General features: G+C 48.2%; 1 protein-coding gene across 3 annotated transcripts in view; it reads right to left on the bottom strand.

Moving 5' to 3' along the window:
• Window positions 1–22,268, bottom strand: part of LOC141153736 (cytosolic phospholipase A2 delta-like) — a 60,624-nt gene that overhangs the window by 16,179 nt on the left and 22,177 nt on the right. For all 3 annotated transcript variants that reach the window (XM_073638831.1, XM_073638832.1, XM_073638833.1), the window contains 6 exons: window positions 11,400–11,437; window positions 9,985–10,120; window positions 6,795–6,931; window positions 6,493–6,715; window positions 5,822–5,939; window positions 4,115–4,252 (listed from right to left, as the gene is read on the bottom strand). In XM_073638831.1, coding sequence (XP_073494932.1) covers window positions 4,115–4,252; window positions 5,822–5,939; window positions 6,493–6,715; window positions 6,795–6,931; window positions 9,985–10,120; window positions 11,400–11,437 — 790 coding nt within the window. The remainder of the gene's footprint in view (window positions 1–4,114; window positions 4,253–5,821; window positions 5,940–6,492; window positions 6,716–6,794; window positions 6,932–9,984; window positions 10,121–11,399; window positions 11,438–22,268) is intronic.

Here is a 22,268-nt window from a genome sequence, read left to right as displayed (position 1 = left end):
TTAACATATGACACATAAATGATAAAATAGATACAATGATCAAAAAGGGATGAGAATCAGATCCAGCACACTGGTGAAATTGGGTTGTATGTACAGTTCCTTGAAGGCTGCAGCCGATCAGCTGCCCCCGATTGTCACGGGACAGCTGCAGCCATTGTTTATGCCAGTAGACCGGCGGAGAACACACGGCTGAGAGTGGAGGATAGGTTTTGGTCTCGGAGGTAAGTAAACATTTTTTTTCTCCATTATTCAGCAATCTGGGACCATTCCTATGGGGTTGACCGGTAGTGGACAACCTCTTTAGTTTCCCAAAACTACTGACCAGTAATCTTCAGTCCATGAGAGATCTTTGATCTCTGCTTGTCATCTCCCACCACTGTCGTAAGGATTCTTCTTGCGCTTCTCCAATTTTTTTGGAGCTCACTACCCCAACATGTCAGACTTTCCACCACTCTGTAACCTCGTGAAAGGCAACTGGAAAAACAAACTCTTCAGAAAAGCTTTCCACCCAGCCTCCACTACACAACTCAATAAGCAGCTTTGCGCCTCAGCTATCGTCTCTTTCCCCTCACCCATGTAGTCTGTGAGTCCTGGCGGGCAGGGTCCTCTCTACCATTTTAGCCCTTATTTTGATTGTACTTTTTACTGTTCATTTATATTTTGTATTTTTTTTTTTAATGGAACTTTTTATTAAGAGTTATAGAAGAACTATAAAAGTACAAACAGTTACAATAAAAGCTGAAGCAGCTTGTATATATTAGCAGAATGAGTTGTACATAGTATATAAACTGCACTCCAATAAAGGCAAGCATTAATCATCACCGCTACTGTGTACAGTACTATGCAAAAATTTTAGGCAGGTGTGAAAAAAGTGCTGCAAGGAATTAATTTCTTTAAAAAAACAGAAGTGTTTTATCAATTAACATCACTTCCAGGACGCCTTGTTCTTTTTATACTGAAGATAGTTCTTAATAACATTCGCTGTATGTTTGGGGTCGTTGGCCTGCTGTAGAATAAATTTGGACTCATTAGACCAGGGATGTCAAACTCAAACACACAGAGGGCCAAAATGAAAAACGTAGACAAAGTAGCGGGCCAACCAATATACAGTATAATGGGCCACACATAGGCCTCCATACCGTATAATGGGCCACACATTGTCCTCCATACAAATTAATGAGTCCCACATAGTTCTCCATACAGAATAATGAGCCCCACATAGTCCTGCGAACAGTATAATGGCCACAAATAGTCCTCCATACAGTATAATGGGCCCCACATAGTCCTCCATACAGAATAATGGCCCCACATAGTCCTCCATACAGTATAATGGACCCACATAGTCCTCCATACAGTATAATGGTCCCCACATAGTCCTCCATACAGTATAATGGGCCCCACATAGTCATCCAAACAGTATAATGGCCCCACATAGTCCTCCATACAGTATAATGGGCCCCACATAGTCCTCCATACAAATTAATGGGCCTCACATAGTCCTCCAAACAGTATAATGGGCCCCACATAGTTCTCCAAAGAGCATAATGGCCCCACATAGCTTTCCATACAGTATAATGGGCCCCACATAGTCCTCCATACAAATTAATGGGCCCCACATAGTCCTCCAAACAGTATAATGGGCCCCACATAGTCCTCCATACAGTATAATGGGCCCCACATAGTCCTCCATACAGAATAATGGGCCCCATATAGTCCGCCATACAAATTAATGGGCCCCACATAGTCCTCCAAACAGTATAATGGCCCCACATAGCTTTCCATACAGTATAATGGGCCCCACATAGTCCTCCATACAGTATAATGGGCCCCACATAGTCCTCCATACAGTATAATGGGCCCCACATAGTCCTCCATACAGAATAATGGGCCCCATATAGTCCTCCATACAGAATAATGGGCCCCATATAGTCCTCCATACAAATTAATGGGCCCACATAGTCCTCCAAACAGTATAATGGCCCCACATAGCTTTCCATACAGTATAATGGGCCCCACATAATCCTCCATACAGTATAATGGGCCCCACATAGTCCTCCATACAGTATAATGGGCCCCACATAGTCCTCCATACAGAATAATGGGCCCCATATAGTCCTCCATACAGAATAATGAGCCCCATATAGTCCTCCATACAAATTAATGGGCCCACATAGTCCTCCAAACAGTATAATGGCCCCACATAGCTTTCCATACAGTATAATGGGCCCCACATAGTCCTCCAAAGAGTTTAATGGCCCCACAAAGTCCTCCATACAGTATAATTGGCCACACATAGTCCTCCATACAAATTAATGGGCCCCACATAGTCCTCCAAACAGTATAATGGCCCCACATAGTCCTCCATACAGTATAATGGGCCACACATAGTCCTCCAAACAGTATAATGGCCCCACATAGCTTTCCATACAGTATAATGGGCCCCACGTAGTCCTAAATGTAGTATAGACCCCACATAGTCCTCCTTATAGAATTATGGGCCCCACATTGCCTTTTATACAGTATAATGGGTCACACAAAGTTCTCCATACAGAATAATGGCCCCACATAGGGGTGGTAGTTCTGGTGTCGCGGGCCAAATATAATCACCCTGCGGGCCAGATTGACGTGTAGGCATTAAACACTTCACTGATGGCATTGCCTGATAGATACCGTAAGTGTCTGCACCAAGAAATGGGCAATGATTAGGACCATAGACGCAGTGATCGACCAAGGAAAACTTAGTGAAGTAGATGAAAGACACATCCTTACTGCCCTTTGAAATCAAAAGATGTCCAGCAGTGCCATCAACTCAGAACTGGCAGCCACCAGTGGGACCCAGCAACATCCATCTACTGTTCAGAGAAATCTGTCCAGAAGTGGTCTTCATGGAGGAATTGTTTCCACACAGAAGGTTTAGTTTTGGTCACAAGGCCAAGCGACACAACTATACACAAACTCATAGGAGCTGGGGTGCAGAAAAGTGTCAGCAAGTGCTCTGGAATGATCAGTCAAAATGTGAAATATCTGTCTGTGAAATTTGTTGCCGTAGGGCTGGAGAGCGGCACAATAGTAAGGGTATGTAGGCAACAGTGCAGCATGATGCAGGGTCCCTGCAAGTTTGTGGCTACTTTTCAGTACATTGCATTGAGGACACTATTAATCTGAACCAAATTCTCAACTCTAAGTAATTTGGGCAGATACTGTAATTATCCATCATTCAATCACATAAGGATTGGCTCCAATTGGCTCCAATTTATTCTGCAGCTGGACAATGACCCCAAAACATACAGCAAATGTCATTAAGAACTACCGTATTTTCAGTGTAATGAAGAACAAGGAATCCTGGAAGTAATGATCCATCCCCACAGAACGCTGACCTCACATCATCCAGTCTGTCTGGGATTACATGAAGAGACAGAAAGATTTGCGCAAGTGACATCCACAGAAGATCTGTGGTTACTTCTCCAAGATGTTTGGAACAACCTCCCTGTAGGGTTCCTTCAAAAAATGTGTACAAGTACCTAGAAGAACTGATGCTGTTTTGAAGGCAGGGATCGATCACACCAAATATTGTTGTGATGTAGATTTCTCTTTTGTTCTTTAACTTGGCATTTTATTAAGTAATAAAAATAAACCATTAACACATCTATTTTTTGCAAGCATTCTTATTTTGCTGCATTTTTTTCCACTTGAGCCTAAAACATTTTTCCCAGTGCTATATCTTTTATTTATATAATGCATTCATACTCCTCTGTATTTCAGATGTATGTACATAGTGATGGAAATGACGAGGGTTTTAAAATAATAATAATAATAATTTTTTACATTATCTTTGTTTGGAATAAGTCCTGACCATTGGTTAAGCGCTGGCAATGTTGTCAATTATGGTGAATAAATTATAGTGATTATGCTTTTCTTTGACCAATTTGTCAGATATAAACTATATACCATATGCAGTCCCATTTTGCTACTACAGTGACGATGAGGCGGACAGCATTATCACAGTGCTGCTTTACTATATAGACCATATTTACTAATAGGTACAACTCAATGTTTCTGCACACAACACATGTGAAAGTTTTATTCCTTATATAAAACCATCCAGATGTCTTACCCTGCATGTAACAGATTCTTGACTCTGGAAGTGTCTTTGTCCGTCTTCCCATAAAGAATTCACTGCCAAAATCTTCTGATCGGATGAAGGCTCCGTACTTGAGCAGTCCTACCTCGTAGGGTGAGAACTCACACCATTCTGTGAACAGTACATTAGATGATGGATATACAGTGAATTTATATGTCATAATTAATATTCAAATACCATTATGCTTGAAGGGGAGATTGTGTCCAGCAGCTACACTGATGCTTCCACTTTGTGCCAGTCATTGCACTGGTTACTCATCTACTATGGAAGAAAGTATAAACTTATCACTCTCCCCCACAAAGCTCTCAACAATGCTGCACCATTCTGCTAATGATCTAAGATTAACATCCACCATACTCCAAATCTCCCACTCTCGTCTTCAGGACTTCTCTCGTGCTTCGCCAGTATTATGGAATGCAACACCCCAGACAATCCAGTTAATTCCCAGTATCCACAATTTTAAGCATGCTCTAAAAACAAAGCATGCTTGAAGGGGAGATTGTGTCCAGCAGCTACACTGCTGTTTTCACCTTTTTCCAGTCAGTGCACTGGTTACCCATCTGCTATAGAATAAAATATAAATAAACTTCTCTCTCACAACCACAAAGCTTTCAACAATGCTGCACTGTCCTACATCTCATGCCTGTCTACCACCCTGCCCGTGCTCTCCATTCTGCTAATGATCTAAGATTAACATCCACCATTCTCCAAATCTTCCACTCCCGTTTTCAGGACTTCTCTCGTGCTGCGCCAGTACTTTGGAATGCACTACCCCAGACAATCTGGTTAATTCCCAGTATCCACAATTATAAGCGTGCTCTATAAAACACATCTCTAAATGCAGGCCTATCACATTGCTAATGCAATTGTTCTTTGTGAATCTGGTCTGCAAAAGTGCTGCAAAATATTTTGGTCCTATATAAATAAAATCATTATTATTATTAGCTATCTTCCAAACTACAAGCTTGGCAATCCCACTAAGCATAGCTTTATGAAGAGAGTACATTTACATATATTATGTATTTTTATATTTACAAAAGGGGTGGAAGAGAGATCCCCTTTGGGCAGCTGGAAATGTATTTTTACATATAAACATGAGTATACACATGAGATAGCCAACAGCCATTTCCCAGGACTCCATTATAAACCTACGTGCCTCCAGTTCAAATCCATAGGGAAATATTGACCTCCTCCCCATAATAAAAGATCTGGAATCTAGAATGTTGTATACATCTGCTGTCAGGATAGGTGAGGAGGTCCTCATAGACCTACTGTACCATTATCAGCTGATCCAGCAGCACTAAACGACTCGCGATTTTTAAGTACTTACCAATTGGCGGTCATCTAATATCCTGCTTACACAGGCAGGCCATGGCAAACAATGCATACTGAAGATCAGTAATAGATCAATCAGTGCGCACAGGGTGCCATTTTTCTCAGCAGCACGAGTCTTGTTTACACTGGATGATGTGCCGCCGAGAACGATGATCTTCTGTGCAGCACAAAAGATTATTTTAGCATTTTATTGTGCGATCGGAAGTGATTAACACTTCCAGATTATCATGAAACGAGAGTTCTACAGAAGAATAATCTTTCAAGGTAAATGCACCTTAAGAGCTTCTCCCAATAACCAGTTTACATTGATAATAAATCCTATCTAAAGGGCGGTTTATAACGAACCTTTATAATCCAGTGTGGAACATTCATTTGGTTTCACATTCATTGCCAAACACAGAGGGAGCGGATTTTGTCCGTGAGCCAATGCTTTCCTTTGATCTGATAGTTTTGCCTCATTGACCTGTTAAATTAATATTTTAGTCACATTGTCAATACTTACCATAGTGTTAAAAAAGATCATACATAAGATTTAATGCAATAAATAAATAAAGTCCCCCATACACTTTACCGGACTGTTGTTTGGCTGATTCTTCAGCTGGCAACTATCTCGCTTGACAATCCCATCCATCAAGTTAAAACTTAAAAATCCTCAAAACTTAGTTTTGAGATTATGAGGTGGATTTGGTTGAGTTTCTGCTCCAAAAACTAAGTAAGTTTGGGTGTGATTTTTTTTGGGAGCAGAAACTCTCCAAATCCTTCACAAATACTTAATACTTGGTTCTGATGATGTATGAATATACTGATGATGGTTCTGGTAATGTATCCATGTAAGTACCTCTTCAAATTTTTTGTGGCACTTCAGATTGGTCCAGAATGACAATGTGGCCATTGGACCAAAAAATGTTGTGCTCCTCTGCTCTAAGAGAGCCAGGGTTTTGTATTGTGTCATAAATAACTCAGCATAATTGCTTATTTATCAGTAACATATATGATCATATGAACAACAGACTCACGCCATCATAAAACATGGACTCGATGATCAGTCCCCACAGGTCTGTGAATGATGTCTTGTAGCCCATCTTTGATCGTGTAGATAGTTCATCATGATAAAATTTTAGGCGATCAAAGGTAAAAGCGCAAGTCTTGCTTTTGGTCACGTTCCTACAAGCATCCAGTATGTGTGGAGAGAGATCTTTTTGCGACCAGTTAGGATCCTCATATAGTTTACTCATAGACCTGAAAGGATACAACTGCAGTCAGTACATAGACGACATAGAAATATGACCAATTGTCTAATAACATGAAGGGCCCTCACCATGTGGACCCTGAAGCGCCTGTGATGTAAGACACACAGTCCAAGAGATTCAGTTTCTTCAGTCCAGACAACGTGCCGTAGAGAGAGGTCATTGCTCTAACACCACCGCCGGTAGTTGTGACGGCGATCACGGGAACCTGTAGCGGCAGACGAGATCGGAGAAGTGCACAGCATGAGACACCAAAACACTAATGTTGGACGTCTTTCAAGCTGCAACTACTACAAAAATTGGAAGAGTTGCTGACACTTATGGGTTACCAATTAGGCTGGAAAAACTGGATGTCTAAATGTTGCTGTGCATTAGTTTCCAAAAAAGATTACACAACATAAAAGATCTTTTTATTCCATAATGGAGGATTACAGACTTGTAATGATGGCTGTCACTTTGCTCATTCAGCTCATTGTTGTGGCTGAGATAACTAAAAAGGTAACAGAAAGCAATCTGTCATCAATAAAAGTATGTAAAGATTGCTGGGAGGTTCATGATTATGTTGTACATCAAAAGTCTATATATGAATTACAATTAAGGGCGATAACACAACCAGAAATGCGTCAGTTTTGTTGTTTTTTTTTTTAATGCAAAGCGCTAAGTAAAGATTTTTATCCAAGAAACATGGATGAGCCATCTTTTTCTATACATAAAGTATTCTAGTTGATGGTCTGCAACTAGAAGCCCCATTTAACCTTAGACCATCATCTGCCTACCATTATGCAGCCAGGAAAAGCCCTAAAATTTGACTTTGTATCTGCTATAGCAGGCCTGGGCAAAGTGCGGCCCGCGGGTCACATCCGGCCCTTTGGCTGTCCCCGTCCGACCCGCGGACTGAGACAGCTGTGGGAAGAAAACAGTGGCCCGATGGCCGCACCGCGCCCTCCCCCACCTGTCCGCCACCGCCCACTGTCACCGCTATCTGCATCCTCAGGATACAAACAGCGGTGACTGCATTAGTGGAAGATGGCGCCGCCGGCCCCTTCTTCCACCAATCAGTGAGTGAGATAGCAGATGCGATGACGTCATGTCATCGCGTATGCTCAGCTGAGCGGTGCACTGTGCACCGGAGACAGGAGCAGAGACAGGCACAGTATAGGGGCAACGGGAGCGAGGTGAGTATGTGTTTTTTAATGGTTATGGGGGTCAGTTGCTGGACATGGGGAGCCTATGGGGGGGGGGGGTCTGTTGCTGGACATGGGGAGCCTATGGGGGGTCTGTTGCTGGACATGGGGAGCCTATGGGGGGGTCTGTTGCTGGACATGGGGAGCCTATGGGGGGTCTGTTGCTGGACATGGGGAGCCTGTGGAGGGTCTCTTGCTGGACATGGGGAGCCTATCGGGGGGTCGGTTGCTAGACATGGGAAGCCTATGGGGAGTCTATTGCTGGACATGGGGAGCTAATGGGGGGTCTGTTGCTGGACATGGGGAGCTTGTGGGGGGTCTCTTGCTGGACATGGGGAGCCTATGGGGGGTCTGTTGCTAGACATGGGGAGCCTATGGGGAGTCTATTGCTGGACATGGGAGGGGGGGATCTGTTGCTGGACATTGGGAGGGTCTGTTGCTGGACATGGGGGGGTCTGTTGCTGGACATAGGGAGCCTATGGGGGGGTCTGTTGCTGGACATGGGGAGCCTATGGTGGGGTCTGTTGCTGGACATGGGTGGGGTCTGTTGCTAGACATGGGGAGCCTATGGGGAGTCTGTTGCTGGACATGGGAGGGGGGATCTGTTGCTGGACATTCGGGGGTCTGTTGCTGGACATGGGGGGTCTGTTGCTGGACATAGGGAGCCTATGGGGGGGTCAGTTGCTGGACATGGGGAGCCTATGGGGGGGTCTGTTGCTAGACATGGGGAGCCTATGGGGAGTCTGTTGCTGGACATGGGAGGGGGGATCTGTTGCTGGACATTCGGGGGTCTGTTGCTGGGACATGGGGGGGTCTGTTGCTGGACACAGGGAGCCTATGGGGGGGTCTGTTGCTGGACATGGGGAGCCTATGGTGGGGTCTGTTGCTGGACATGGGGAGCCTATGGTGGGGTCTGTTGCTGGACATGGGTGGGGTCTGTTGCTGAACATGGGGGGGTCTGTTGCTCGACATGGGGAGCCTATGGGGGGGTCTGTTGCTGGACATGGGGGGGGTCTGTTGCTGGACATAGGGAGCCTATGGGGGGTCTGTTGCTGGACATGGGGAGCCTACGGTGGGGTCTGTTGCTGGACATGGGTGGGGTCTGTTGCTGGACATGGGTGGGGTCTGTTGCTGAACATGGGGGTGGAGGGATCTGTTGCTGGACATGGAGGGGTGGTCTGTTGCTGGACATGGGGGGGGTCTGATGCTGGACATGGGGAGCCTATGGGTGGGTCAGTTGCTGGACATGGGGAGCCTATGGGGGGGTCTGTTGCTGGACATGGGGAGCCTATGGGGGGGTCTGTTGCTGGACATGGAGAGCCTATGGGGGGTTTGTTGCTGGACATGGGGGGATCTGTTGCTGGACATGGACGGGTCTGTTGCTGGACATGGGGGGGTCTGTTGCTGGACAACAACTATGACCACATATAAATGGCCATAGAGGAGTTATATACAGTATAGTCTACAGATAAACATAGAAGACAACATCAGATGCAAAGCATAATAACTAGTAAAAATACCCACCAAACACCCCACGCGCGTTTCATAAATGCTTCATCAGAGGTGAAACATACATTGGGTGTTTGGTGGGTATGTTTACTAGTTATTATACTTTGCATCTGATATTGTCTGCTATGTTTATCTGTAGGCTATACTGTATATAACTCCTCTATGGCCATTTGTATAATATATATGTCATCTTGTGATTGAGAATTTTCATATTATTAGGGTTCCTACAGTGGATCATCCACCAATTTGTCTTTGTGTCTGTACTTTGGGATTTTAAAAATATATTTTTTTATAATTTGCATTCAATAAAGGTCATTAATTTGTCATCAATTAATGTTATTATTCTAGTCCTGGCACTTTGTGTTTGGTATCGCTATGACTGCTAGTGCCTCTTGGGACACCTTACCCCTATCTGGGTTTACAACTCTTTTATATGTTTGTATCTGCTATGTAGATGAATTATAGTGTGCCTGCAATACTGCAGATGAGATAGATTTCACTTAGTTAATCAACAGAATAAGAATGAAGCCAGTGATACCATAATCCGCCGTGGCCTGCGGACACACACCTCGTGATCCTCTAAATCTCGGTCAAGGTTCAAAAGTTTCTTCAACGTATTTGCGACAATTCTCTTCCTCTTTGAGAGATAAAGTCTCTCATCATCACAAAGGCTAAATCCCATTCGTACATTCAGTTTTTCAGTGCTGGGAGAACAAACAAACAGGATTTTAGAAAAATCAAGAAAAGAAAGATTCCCCCCATCACCCAAATAAGCACCAAATACTGTATTAAATATCGACAAGAAATACTAATTAGTACGGATTAAGAGAAAAATAAAACTTTCTGTGCAATATCAGCAGTATGCAAGGCTTATAAATGCAAATTTATATTTTTTCCCACAGTATGAATATACTTTGTCTAATTACTTAGTTCCACATCTCCCTGAGTTTATTTTCATGCTTTCTTTCACATACACTGAGCCCGCATATATATCTATATAGAGCTAATTATCAGCCAAAAATAGTGCACAAAGTATGAGAGATTCTCATTAACAAAATATATATGTATTAAGATATATCATGACACCACAAAGCAAAAATATATACTAGGGCTATATAAAATACAATAAAAGCCTAACACAAAAAAATAAACAGCCAAAAAAATGGGTAATATAATATATAAATCTTTATTAGATAACAATATTAACAGAAGGTTAAAAAGGCACACTCACACAGCCCTTGATAAAGCACACGTGCGAAACGCGCGTCAGGGCAGTTGTGGTGGTCTTGTGACTATACCATAGGTAAGCAATAATCTATCAGCTTTGCTTATATGGATTAGACTGTTTGAATGGGGTCAATTTTAGACCATGTACACATACCAATGCATGGCAGCCATTTTTTAAGCATAGCTTATATAACTTAGGTCAGACTTGACTCACCACCAATTTTCTTTACTTGATTCTACCTCTTTGGATTCCTCATGCATGTATTATTGTTGCAAGTCCTTTGTTCTCAAGTATGTTCAATACAATTTAATTCATTTTATCCATCTCTGTGAGTGTTCATACATAGGCTGTCATATGGAGCAACCTACTCCTAAATATTTTTTTCTTAAATATTAATGTAGAGACAGATAATGACATGTCTCTAGACGTATACAAGGTTATATGCTATTTGAATATTAGCATGAGTAAAATGTAAGGAGAATTAAACTATTATTATAAAGGCAAAAACATGCACAAACCTGTATGCATCTTCTCCTGCTTCGTTGTTAGCCTTCATCAGGGGCACCCCCTGACGAAGGCTAACGCCGAAACGCGCGTTGTGACCTGGTGCCATTCCAGAAAGAGGAGATGAATAAAGGTTTGCGCATGTTTTTGCGTTTATAATATTAGTTTACCTCTGGTGCAGAAGAAAGAAAAAAATACACATGATGATTGCCAATTATGAAAATGATAAAGAAATTATATAGATAATTTACCAGTCTTTAGCTTTCAGCTTCATTTCCAGGGGACTTGCCTAAAACAAAAGAAAAAAAATAATAAAAAAATCACATTGAGAAATGCGGAGCATGAATTTTACATAACTAATGGTGCTTTTAAACCTGCTGATCCAGGGCATTAAACAATTGCTGATCGGCTGCAGGCAAGCTGATCGTCAGTCGTATAGACAGGCCGACTAAAGTTTTGTGTGCACTAAAGAATCACTCCCATCTATTTTTTTTCATTAAATGCATGGATATATTCATGCAATGTAGTGTGAGTGTATTATTATACTCACCTACCGCCCTCTCTTCAGTATGCAGCGCCGTTCTGCTTCGTTTCTCAGTGATGTCACCGAGACCAGCCAGCTCATTCTATGGGTGAGCCGTTTTCACAGGACGATGTGCTACCGATAAGATCAGGTTCACATGAGCGTATGCAAAATCGTCCAGAAAAAAACACGTTTTTGCATCCATATTGTGTTTCGTATGTCCGTTTTGTATCTCCGTGTGCCATCTGTATGTCCGGTTTGTACCTTCATGTGTCATCTCTATGTCCGGTTTGTACCTCCGTGTGCCATCTGTATGTCTGGTTTGTACCTCCGTGTGCCATCTGTATGTCCGGTTTGTACCTCCGTGCGCCATCTGTATGTCTGGTTTGTACCTCCGTGTGCCATCTGTATGTCCGGTTTGTAGCTCCGTGTGCCATCTGTATGTCCGGTTTGTACCTCCGTGTGCTATCTGTATGTCCGGTTTGTACCTCCGTATGACATCTGTATGTCCGGTTTGTACCTCCGTGTGCTATCTCTATATCCGGTTTGTAGCTCCGTGTGCCATCTGTATGTCTGGTTTGTAGCTCCGTGTGCCATGTGTATGTCCGGTTTGTACCTCCGTGTGCCATGTGTATGTCCGGTTTGTACCTCCGTGTGCCATGTGTATGTCCAGTTTGTACCTCCGTGTGCCATCTGTATATCCGGTTTGTAGCTTCGTGTGTCATCTGTATGTCCGTTTTGCATCTCCACGTGCCATCTGTATGTCCGTTTTGTACCTCCGTGTGCCATGTGTATGTCCGGTTTGTACCTCCGTGTGCCATGTGTATGTCCGGTTTGTACCTCCGTGTGCCATCGGTATGTCCGGTTTGTACCTCCGTGTGCCATCTGTATGTGTGGCACCCCAGGGGTCTGGTCTCCACAGTAATAGCAATGTTATGTCTGAGAGCAGGTGGGAGGTCTCTTGGTCAGGAATCCTATTCATGCCACACCTCCTGCCCAGTCCTGGGAGGGGAAGAACTTCCCCTATATAAAACTGGGGCTGAGGCAGGGTTAGTGAGAAGAGAAGAGAAGAGAAGAGTTGAGAATGTAGTGCCGGCGTCCCTGCCCTCTGCTAGGCAGGGACGCTGCTCCCCTCACCACTCTGCTCCGTGCCCGGCATCCTCCCCCCGCTCTGCTGTCAGCGCGCGCTCCGTCCCGGCGTCCTCCTCCTGCTCTGCTCTCAGCGCGCGCTCCTTCCCGGCCCCTGTGCTTAGGGCGCGCGCGCTCCCCTCCTCTTAAAGGGGCCGCGCGCGCCGCCCTAAAGAGTCCCCGGCCAATGGCCGGAGGACTTCATCATATATAAGGCACCTCCTCCAAAATGGAGGTGCCAGAGCAATGTTGTTTGCACCTGTGTCTCACCTGTGCTTCAGCCCTCAGGTCCCGTTGCCAGTTGCCTGCCAGTTTCCTGCCAGTTGCCTGCCAGTTTCCTGCCAGTTTCCTGCCAGTTTCCTGCCAGTTACCTGCCAGTTACCTGCCTGATTCCTGCCTGAATACTTGTTACCTGTCTGCTTGCCTGAGGTCCGATGGTCTGCCTTACTACTCCGGTCAGTCTGTCTATGGACCAGCTTGCCCGCTCACCTGGGAGCGCTTCTCCGTTATCTGCCTGCTTGCCAGCCCGGAGGCTCCGTTGTCACGTGCTGTGACCACCAGCTATCTCAGAGACTCTTGCCCGCTCACCTGGGAGCGCATCTCCGTTACCTGCCTGCTTGCCAGCCCGGAGGTCCCGTTGTCACGTGCGGTGACCACCAGCTATTCCAGAGACTCTTGCCCGCTCACCTGGGAGCGCTTCTCCGTTACCTACCTGCCTGCCAGCCCGGAGGCTCCGCCGTCACGTGCCGTGACCACCTGCTATTCCAGAGACTCTCGCTTGCTCACCTGGGAGCACACATCTACCATCTGCCTGCTAGCCTACCCGGAGGCTCTGCCATCACAGGTCGTACCTACCCCTTACCCAGAGACTGCCCTGATCACTTGCCGTAACTCCCTGTCCGTTCACCCAGAGACTGCCACCCGCTCCCTTACAAGGGCCGCCCCCTTGTATAGTAGCTCAGAGGTTCCGCCTCCCGGACCCGTTACAGTTTGCTCGGGCCATGGAACCCGGTGGCACCCAAGCTCCCTCGCTCACGGACCTGTGTCATGAACTGTCCCGTCAAAGGTCCCAACAGGAGTCCATCCTGGGTCACCTGCGGAATGTCAATACTCGCCTGGACACTCTGACTGCACCACCTGCAGCCACTGCCAGTACCATGACTCGCAACCCGGCAGCTCCGCTACCCACTAATACCATGGTAACCTATCCTGGTCCCCGGCTGTCTGCACCTCCTCGCTTCGGAGGCGACTCCGCCCAGGCTCGGGGCTTCATAAATCAGTGCACCCTGCACTTTGAACTTTTGTCCCATCAGTTTAATTCCGACCGGGCCAAAATTGCCTTTATCATGTCCCATCTCACCGGGGAGGCCCTGGCCTGGCTAAATCCTCTATGGGAGAGAGGAGACCCCCTGGTGTCCAACTTGCCTGCTTTTCTCTCGGCTTTCCAGAAAGTCTTCGACGAACCCGGACGGAAGACCTCATCCGCATCCTCTCTGCTACGCCTCCGTCAGGAGGGTCTCACCGTGGGCCAATATGCCATACGGTTCCGCACCCTTGCCTCGGAGCTGGCCTGGGATAACGACGCTCTGGTATCCGTCTTCTGGGAGGGTCTGTCCGGTCGTATTAAAGATGAACTTGCTGGTCGGGACATTCCTACCTCTCTCGATGATCTAATAACCCTTGCCACCCGGATTGACCTACGGTTCCAGGAGCGTGCCAAAGAGGTTACCCGTGAGAGAAGGATTCCACGTTTAGCTCCTACTTTCCAGAAACCCGTCATTCCCTCCATCTCTCCCCAGGTACACTCTCCTGAGCCTATGCAGGTCGACCAGACCAAGATGGTCAAAACCCGTCAGGACTCACGCCGTGCCGAGGGGAGCTGCGTCTACTGTGGCAGTAAGGAGCACCGGATCCGTGCCTGCCCGGAGAGGTCGGGAAACGCCTGTGTCTAGGTTCGCTCAGAGAGGTCCACCTAGACAAGAATAAATCCTCTCCATCCCTGCTGTTGTCAGTTTCGATCATCTACGGGGAGAACCGTTATTTCGAACTAGCCCAACTTGACTCTGGAGCAGCCGGGAACCTTATTTCACAGTCCCTGGTTGAGAAATACCGCATCCCCACCAAACCTCTGGCTGTACCCTTGTCTGTCGCTGCCGTGGATGGGGGCCTCTTACCTCGCCCCATTCAACTCATCACCGAATCCATTACCCTGCAGGTGGGAATGCTGCATTCTGAAAGTATCTCCTTTCATGTTCTGCCTGGACTCTCTCACGCCCTCTTGCTAGGTCTGCCCTGGCTCCAGAGACATGCACCCGTGCTAGACTGGCAAACCGGAGAGGTCCTTCGCTGGGGACAAGACTGTCATAAAACCTGCCTGGTTCCCGTCCATCCCGTCCGTCCCTCTCCTACCCCAGCTAATCTACCTGGACTTCCGATTCCTTATTGGTCTTATGCAGATGTCTTTAATAAAAAGGAGGCAGAGACATTACCACCACATAGACCATACGACTGTCCCATCGATCTGCTAGCCGGTACTACTCCTCCCCGTGGGCGTATCTATCCTTTATCCGCTGCTGAGACCCGGTCAATGTCCGAATATATTGAGGAGAATCTGGCCAGAGGATTCATCCGGAAATCTACCTCCCCGGCGGGAGCAGGCTTCTTTTTCGTCAAAAAGAAGGACGGCTCTCTCCGTCCCTGTATAGACTATAGAGGCCTAAATCTGATCACGGTGAAGAATAAGTACCCCCTTCCGCTCATTCCAGAATTATTTGATCGTCTGAGGGGGGCTAGGATCTTCACCAAACTGGACCTTCGTGGGGCGTACAACCTGGTTCGTATTCGTCAGGGGGATGAATGGAAGACGGCATTCAACACCCGGGACGGCCACTATGAATACCCGGTAATGCCCTTTGGTCTCTGTAACGCTCCTGCCGTCTTTCAAGAGTTGGTCAATGACATCTTCCGGGACCTTCTCTACTCCTGCGTAGTGGTGTACCTGGACGACATCTTGGTCTTCTCTCCGGATCTCCAGACTCACCGGAGGGACGTTCGTCAGGTCCTGCTCAGGCTAAGGCAGAACCATCTCTACGCTAAATTTGAGAAGTGCCTCTTTGAGCAGACCTCGCTTCCGTTTCTGGGCTACATTATCTCTCAGACCGGCCTACAAATGGATCCTGAGAAACTGTCTGCCATCGAGAAATGGCCCCGACCGGAGGGGTTGAAGGCCATTCAGCGATTCCTGGGCTTCGCCAACTACTACCGCCTCTTCATACCACACTTCTCTTCCCGGACGGCCCCAATTTCTGCGCTCACCCGTAAAGGTACTAATCCCAAAGAGTGGCCACCCGAAGCAGAGGAGGCCTTTCTTTCCCTTAAACAGGCCTTCTCTTCTGCCCCGGTGCTGCATCGCCCAGATGGCAACAAGCAGTTCTTCCTGGAAGTTGACGCCTCCTCCTCTGGAGCCGGAGCGGTACTTACTCAAAAATCATCTTCCGGGAGGATGGTAACTTGTGGCTTCTTCTCTAAACTCTTCTCCTCCTCTGAGCGCAACTATTCCATAGGAGACCGAGAGTTATTGGCCATCAAACTGGCATTGGAGGAGTGGCGTTACCTGCTCGAGGGGGCTCTTCACCCGGTAATAATTTACACTGACCACAAGAACTTGGCTTACCTCCAGCATGCCCAGAGACTTAACCCGCGCCAAGCCCGGTGGTCCTTGTTTTTTGCTCGTTTTGATTTTGTCCTTCATTTTCGCCCGGCTGACAAAAACGTCAAGGCGGACGCCTTGTCTCGATCCTTTCTGGTGTCTGATCTCGAGGAGGATCCGAAACATATCATCGATCCCGCCAGAGTAATGCAGGTGGCTCCCGTGAGTCTAAATCGTCTTCCTCCTGGTAAGACGTTCGTACCAGTACCTGATCGGGAGAAGATCCTACAATGGGGTCATTCGTCTAAACTAGCTGGCCACGCCGGTCAGAAAAAGACCCTCCAGCTTATTACCCGGCACTACTGGTGGCCTAACCTGCACAAGGATGTAATAGACTTTGTTTCTGCCTGTGTGTCCTGCGCCCGCAACAAAGTTCCGAGACACCTGCCGGCCGGCCGCCTCCTACCTCTGCCAGTACCTGCTGCCCCCTGGCAGCATATAGCGATGGACTTCATTACTGATCTGCCCGTCTCTGCCGGTTGTACGGTCATTTGGGTGGTCGCTGACCGCTTCTCCAAGATGGCTCACTTCATTCCACTGCCAGGTCTTCCGTCTGCACCCGAGCTGGCTAAAGACTTTATCCGCCACATCTTCCGTCTTCATGGCCTGCCCCGTCACATCGTGTCGGATCGTGGGGTACAGTTCACTTCCCGTTTCTGGAGAGCCACTTGTAAATTGCTGGACGTCACCCTGGACTTCTCCTCCGCTTACCACCCACAGTCTAATGGTCAAGTGGAGCGGATCAATCAGAACCTGACCAGTTACCTTCGGCACTTCGTTAATGCCCACCATTCTGACTGGGTGGATCTCCTGCCATGGGCCGAATTCTCATACAACAATCACGAGAGCGAGTCTTCCTCCAAATCCCCGTTTTTTGTAGTCTACGGTCAGCATCCTCGGATCCCGTTTCCCGTCTCCACCTCGGCGGACAATCCGGCTGCGGAATCTCTTGTTAACAAATTTTCCTCCATATGGGAGAGTACCCGGTCCGCACTCCTTCTGTCATCCGAGCGTATGAAAAGACACGCTGACAAAAAACGTCTGGACCCTCCTCAATTCCGCCCTGGGGATAAAGTCTGGCTCTCGTCCAAATATGTCCGGCTCAAGATCCCTTCCTATAAGTTAGGGCCTCGGTTCATCGGCCCACTGGAGGTCATCAGTCAGATCAACCCGGTGGCCTATAAATTGAAACTCCCGGCCAACTTACGGATCCCTAACTCCTTCCATGTATCTCTCCTCAAACCTGTGGTGCTTAACTCTTTTTCCAAGTCTACAGGTACGCCTCCTGCTCCGGTTTCTGCTGAGGACGAGTTTGAGGTAGAGAACATTCTTGCCACCAAAAGGGTAAGAGGAAAGACCTTTTTCCTGGTAGATTGGAAGGGGTTTGGTCCTGAGGAGAGAACGTGGGAGCCCCGGGAGAACATCCATGCCCCTCTCATCCTAGCTAAATTTCTGTCTGGCCTAAAAAAGGGGGGGCCTAAAGGGGGGGGTACTGTAGTGCCGGCGTCCCTGCCCTCTGCTAGGCAGGGACGCTGCTCCCCTCACCACTCTGCTCCGTGCCCGGCATCCTCCCCCCGCTCTGCTGTCAGCGCGCGCTCCGTCCCGGCGTCCTCCTCCTGCTCTGCTCTCAGCGCGCGCTCCTTCCCGGCCCCTGTGCTTAGGGCGCGCGCGCGCGCGCTCCCCTCCTCTTAAAGGGGCCGCGCGCGCCGCCCTAAAGAGTCCCCGGCCAATGGCCGGAGGACTTCATCATATATAAGGCACCTCCTCCAAAATGGAGGTGCCCGAGCAATGTTGTTTGCACCTGTGTCTCACCTGTGCTTCAGCCCTCAGGTCCCGTTGCCAGTTGCCTGCCAGTTTCCTGCCAGTTGCCTGCCAGTTTCCTGCCAGTTTCCTGCCAGTTTCCTGCCAGTTACCTGCCAGTTACCTGCCTGATTCCTGCCTGAATACTTGTTACCTGTCTGCTTGCCTGAGGTCCGACGGTCTGCCTTACTACTCCGGTCAGTCTGTCTATGGACCAGCTTGCCCGCTCACCTGGGAGCGCTTCTCCGTTATCTGCCTGCTTGCCAGCCCGGAGGCTCCGTTGTCACGTGCTGTGACCACCAGCTATCTCAGAGACTCTTGCCCGCTCACCTGGGAGCGCATCTCCGTTACCTGCCTGCTTGCCAGCCCGGAGGTCCCGTTGTCACGTGCGGTGACCACCAGCTATTCCAGAGACTCTTGCCCGCTCACCTGGGAGCGCTTCTCCGTTACCTAACTGCCTGCCAGCCCGGAGGCTCCGCCGTCACGTGCCGTGACCACCTGCTATTCCAGAGACTCTCGCTTGCTCACCTGGGAGCACACATCTACCATCTGCCTGCTAGCCTACCCGGAGGCTCTGCCATCACAGGTCGTACCTACCCCTTACCCAGAGACTGCCCTGATCACTTGCCGTAACTCCCTGTCCGTTCACCCAGAGACTGCCACCCGCTCCCTTACAAGGGCCGCCCCCTTGTATAGTAGCTCAGAGGTTCCGCCTCCCGGACCCGTTACAGAGAAGAAGAGAAGCAGCATAGGAAAGAAAGATCAGGAGCTCTGTGGGAGCAGGCTAAAAGGAATCAGGGGCTGGCAGCTGAAGAGCTCGCCCTGATTGAAGAGTTACTACCGGACCCGGAGTCCGAGGCTGTGGGGATTAACCCAGACCCAGCAGCAGAAACCGCCCGGCAGGGGATTTCAGGTCCTCTGGCCAAGAAACCCGAAGGCACGGTCACACGCGTGGGACCAGCACCGCCGTCGTGGAGCGGAAGCCACTAGAAGGCCCCGAGTCACCGGCCATACGGGTGAGCACCACACGGTACACTCAGGGACGTGGGCTACTTTTACCCGCCTCTAGCAAGGTAGCCAGAAGAGTACGATTAGTTGGGGAGGCCTACAACTCCGCCTGGCCAAGGGGGATCCCATCTGCTCAAGGACTGACCAGGCCCCGACCGCTAGCCAGTACTCCGGGAGGGTCTATCTTTGTCACCAGTAAAGACCCTGAACTACACCGCATCGTCTCTGAGTGGTTCCTGCTACCCCCATCATCCACGTCGGCTGCCCCGAGGCCATACCCCTCCCGTTGGGGGTTATACCATCTACGCTGCACTATCCTACCACCGGCCTCAGCGGTCTGCCCTGCAGCGGCAGCTCCATAGCTGCATTCAACGGGTGGCGTAGTCGTCCTACATCTACTGCTAATATACCGCCACTTAGTCTGACTCCCTGGGCACGGACCGGGTCTCCGCCACGAGACTACTACCCCTATCAGATCCGGCTCCGGGTAGGCTCCCGCGTGCGCAACGCTACTCAGCACAGGCCCAGGGGCGCGTCATATGTCCGGTTTGTACCTCCGTGTGCCATCTGTATATCCAGTTTGTAGCTTCGTGTGCCATCTGTATGTCCGGTTTGTACCTCCGTGTGCCATCTGTATATCCGGTTTGTAGCTTCGTGTGCCATCTGTATATCCGTTTTGCATCTCCGCGTGCCATCTGTATGTCCGGTTTGTACCTCCGTGTGCCATCTGTATGTCCGGTTTGTACCTCCGTGTGCCATCTGTATGTCTGGTTTATACCTCCATGTGCCATCTGTATGTCTGGTTTGTACCTCCGTGTGCCATCTTTATGTCTGGTTTGTACCTCCGCGTGCCATCTGTATGTCTGGTTTGTACCTCCATATGGCATACAGTTTTAACACGAACAATTTATTAAATAACAAAAGTTGAAATTTTTAAATTTTCTCTTATTAATTGTAACGGATCCGTGAAAACACTTGACAAATGGATGGTAACCCATATGTTATCCATTTTTTTTTTGCGCAGCCATTGACTTAAAATAGACGAGTTTGATCGGGAATACGGATCAAAGTATTGCTTGCGGTGTGACCATCAGTCCGTGTGTAAAAACGTTCATATGAACAAGCACATTGACTTGCATTGGTCCTTGTGCTACCCATGTTATAAGTTTTGCACACAGAATGTTTAATACACAGAATGAGCCCTAAAAAAGATTTTAAAGCCAAGTTAAAAATCATCAAACCTAATGAATGAGTATTTTGCTCGTCCGTTGGGTTATTGCCGGCACAGTTAGACAGGATGATATAATTGGGAAAAGATCTTCCTAATTATTGGCCCATCTAAACGGTTGTAAGATAACAATAGTCTCCATTCTGCTAACTTTACACATGCAGTATGATAAATTATTACAGAAATTCAGTGTGGCGCCCCTACGGGTCCAGTTGCCACAGAGGTACTGCATCTCATCCAGAGGTGTGGTATCCTACTCTCAGGTAAGGCGGGAGCACTACACGGGACCCACACACCCACATCCAACACACACCACTTCATAAGGGAAGGGCGAGATTGCTCCTAAGGGAGAGCACAGTCCCTGGTCCCTGTCTGGAGGGTGGAACTAAGTAGAGGAGGTGGGTGGAGGAAGTAGTTTAGTGGAGCACAGAAAGAGGAGTATAAAAGAAAGGGGGGAAAGATCTACGAGGAGTTCAGTAGAGAGTTCTGGCTGAGGCCAGTCTCCTGTCCAGTGCTTGGAGCGGGAGGGGAGTTCAGTTCAGTTAGGGCCCAGTCAAGAGGCCCAGGAGAGAGAAAGCAAGGAGAGAAGACAGGAGCAGTAAGGAGGGCTCCAGAGAGAGCGAGAAGGGATCCCAGGGGCACGGTGAGTGTGGGATGCCACCCGTGCGCCCGAATTCATGCTTACGTGGAGGGATCAGGCCGCAGTAGAGGACCGGCCCCAGCCTAGTGGAGTACTTTAAGGCTCAGCTAGCAAACCGGAGGTTGCGGTATCTTTATGTGCCATAGCCATAGTCCACACATAATCGCTGAAAAGGTGGCCATATAGGACCAAAGGGGACAGAGAGGACGTCGCCCGACAAGGCCCGCGGCCACTGGCTTGGGACACTGAGTGTGAGGCGCAGGGAAGGAGGGCGAGAGCCTGCACAGTGAGACGACCTGGAGAGGTACACAGAAATGGGTCCCGTTCAAGTGCTTCCAAGATATCTGAGAGTTGGCTGGATCATTTCCCCGGAGGACACAGGATGACGTGGGTGGTTATAATCCGGCAGTTGTAACTTGGAGAACTTAAGAACTGTGAGTAAAACCTGAAGACCGCACCCCGCTGTGTCCTTGGCTAATTACTGCGTCACCTGCCCTGCACTACACTGCACCGACAACATCTATATCTTTGAATCACCATATACTGCCCTGGAGCTTAGCTCTGCCCATGGAGAGCTGAACCAACTCTGCTGCGTCACCATCAGCCCCAGTGGATCTGCACCGCTGCGGCAGCCCCACATAGCCGCATACCACGAACATTATCCCAAAAACTTTATTCCCCTTTCCTTTATCTTTATTTGGCCGCCCGGGGCTACGGACCGAGTCATCCACACCATGACTACCCCAAAAAGGACCGGCCCGGCTACCGAGTACCCCACGGCCCCAAGGGGCGCGTCTGCAGCAATATTTCACTTGGCCTAATGTCAAAGATACCAACAATAGGTTTACATTTCACATTAAAGTTCATGAACTTTTCGGCTCTAACATTTACACGTTATCACTAAAAATAACTCAACCTGGACATTAGGATCATATCATTCATGACTGGTTTACTTTTCCTTCAGACGAAATATTCATCTACCTATTACATTCATTTTAAAATAAATACTAAGTCCATTTCTCCAGCTATTCCGTATATTCTACCTATGGCTTGCAGTATAAGCCACATCATTACAGTTCTTTTT

The sequence above is a fragment of the Phyllobates terribilis genome, unplaced genomic scaffold (genome assembly GCF_046119375.1).
Source record: "Phyllobates terribilis strain yellow unplaced genomic scaffold, ASM4611937v1 Scaffold_7__3_contigs__length_470593459, whole genome shotgun sequence".
In the NCBI taxonomy this organism is placed as follows: Eukaryota; Metazoa; Chordata; class Amphibia; order Anura; family Dendrobatidae; genus Phyllobates; species Phyllobates terribilis.
The sequence above is the reverse complement of the archived record's forward strand: the minus strand, read 5'-3'. Positions and strand labels throughout refer to the sequence as shown.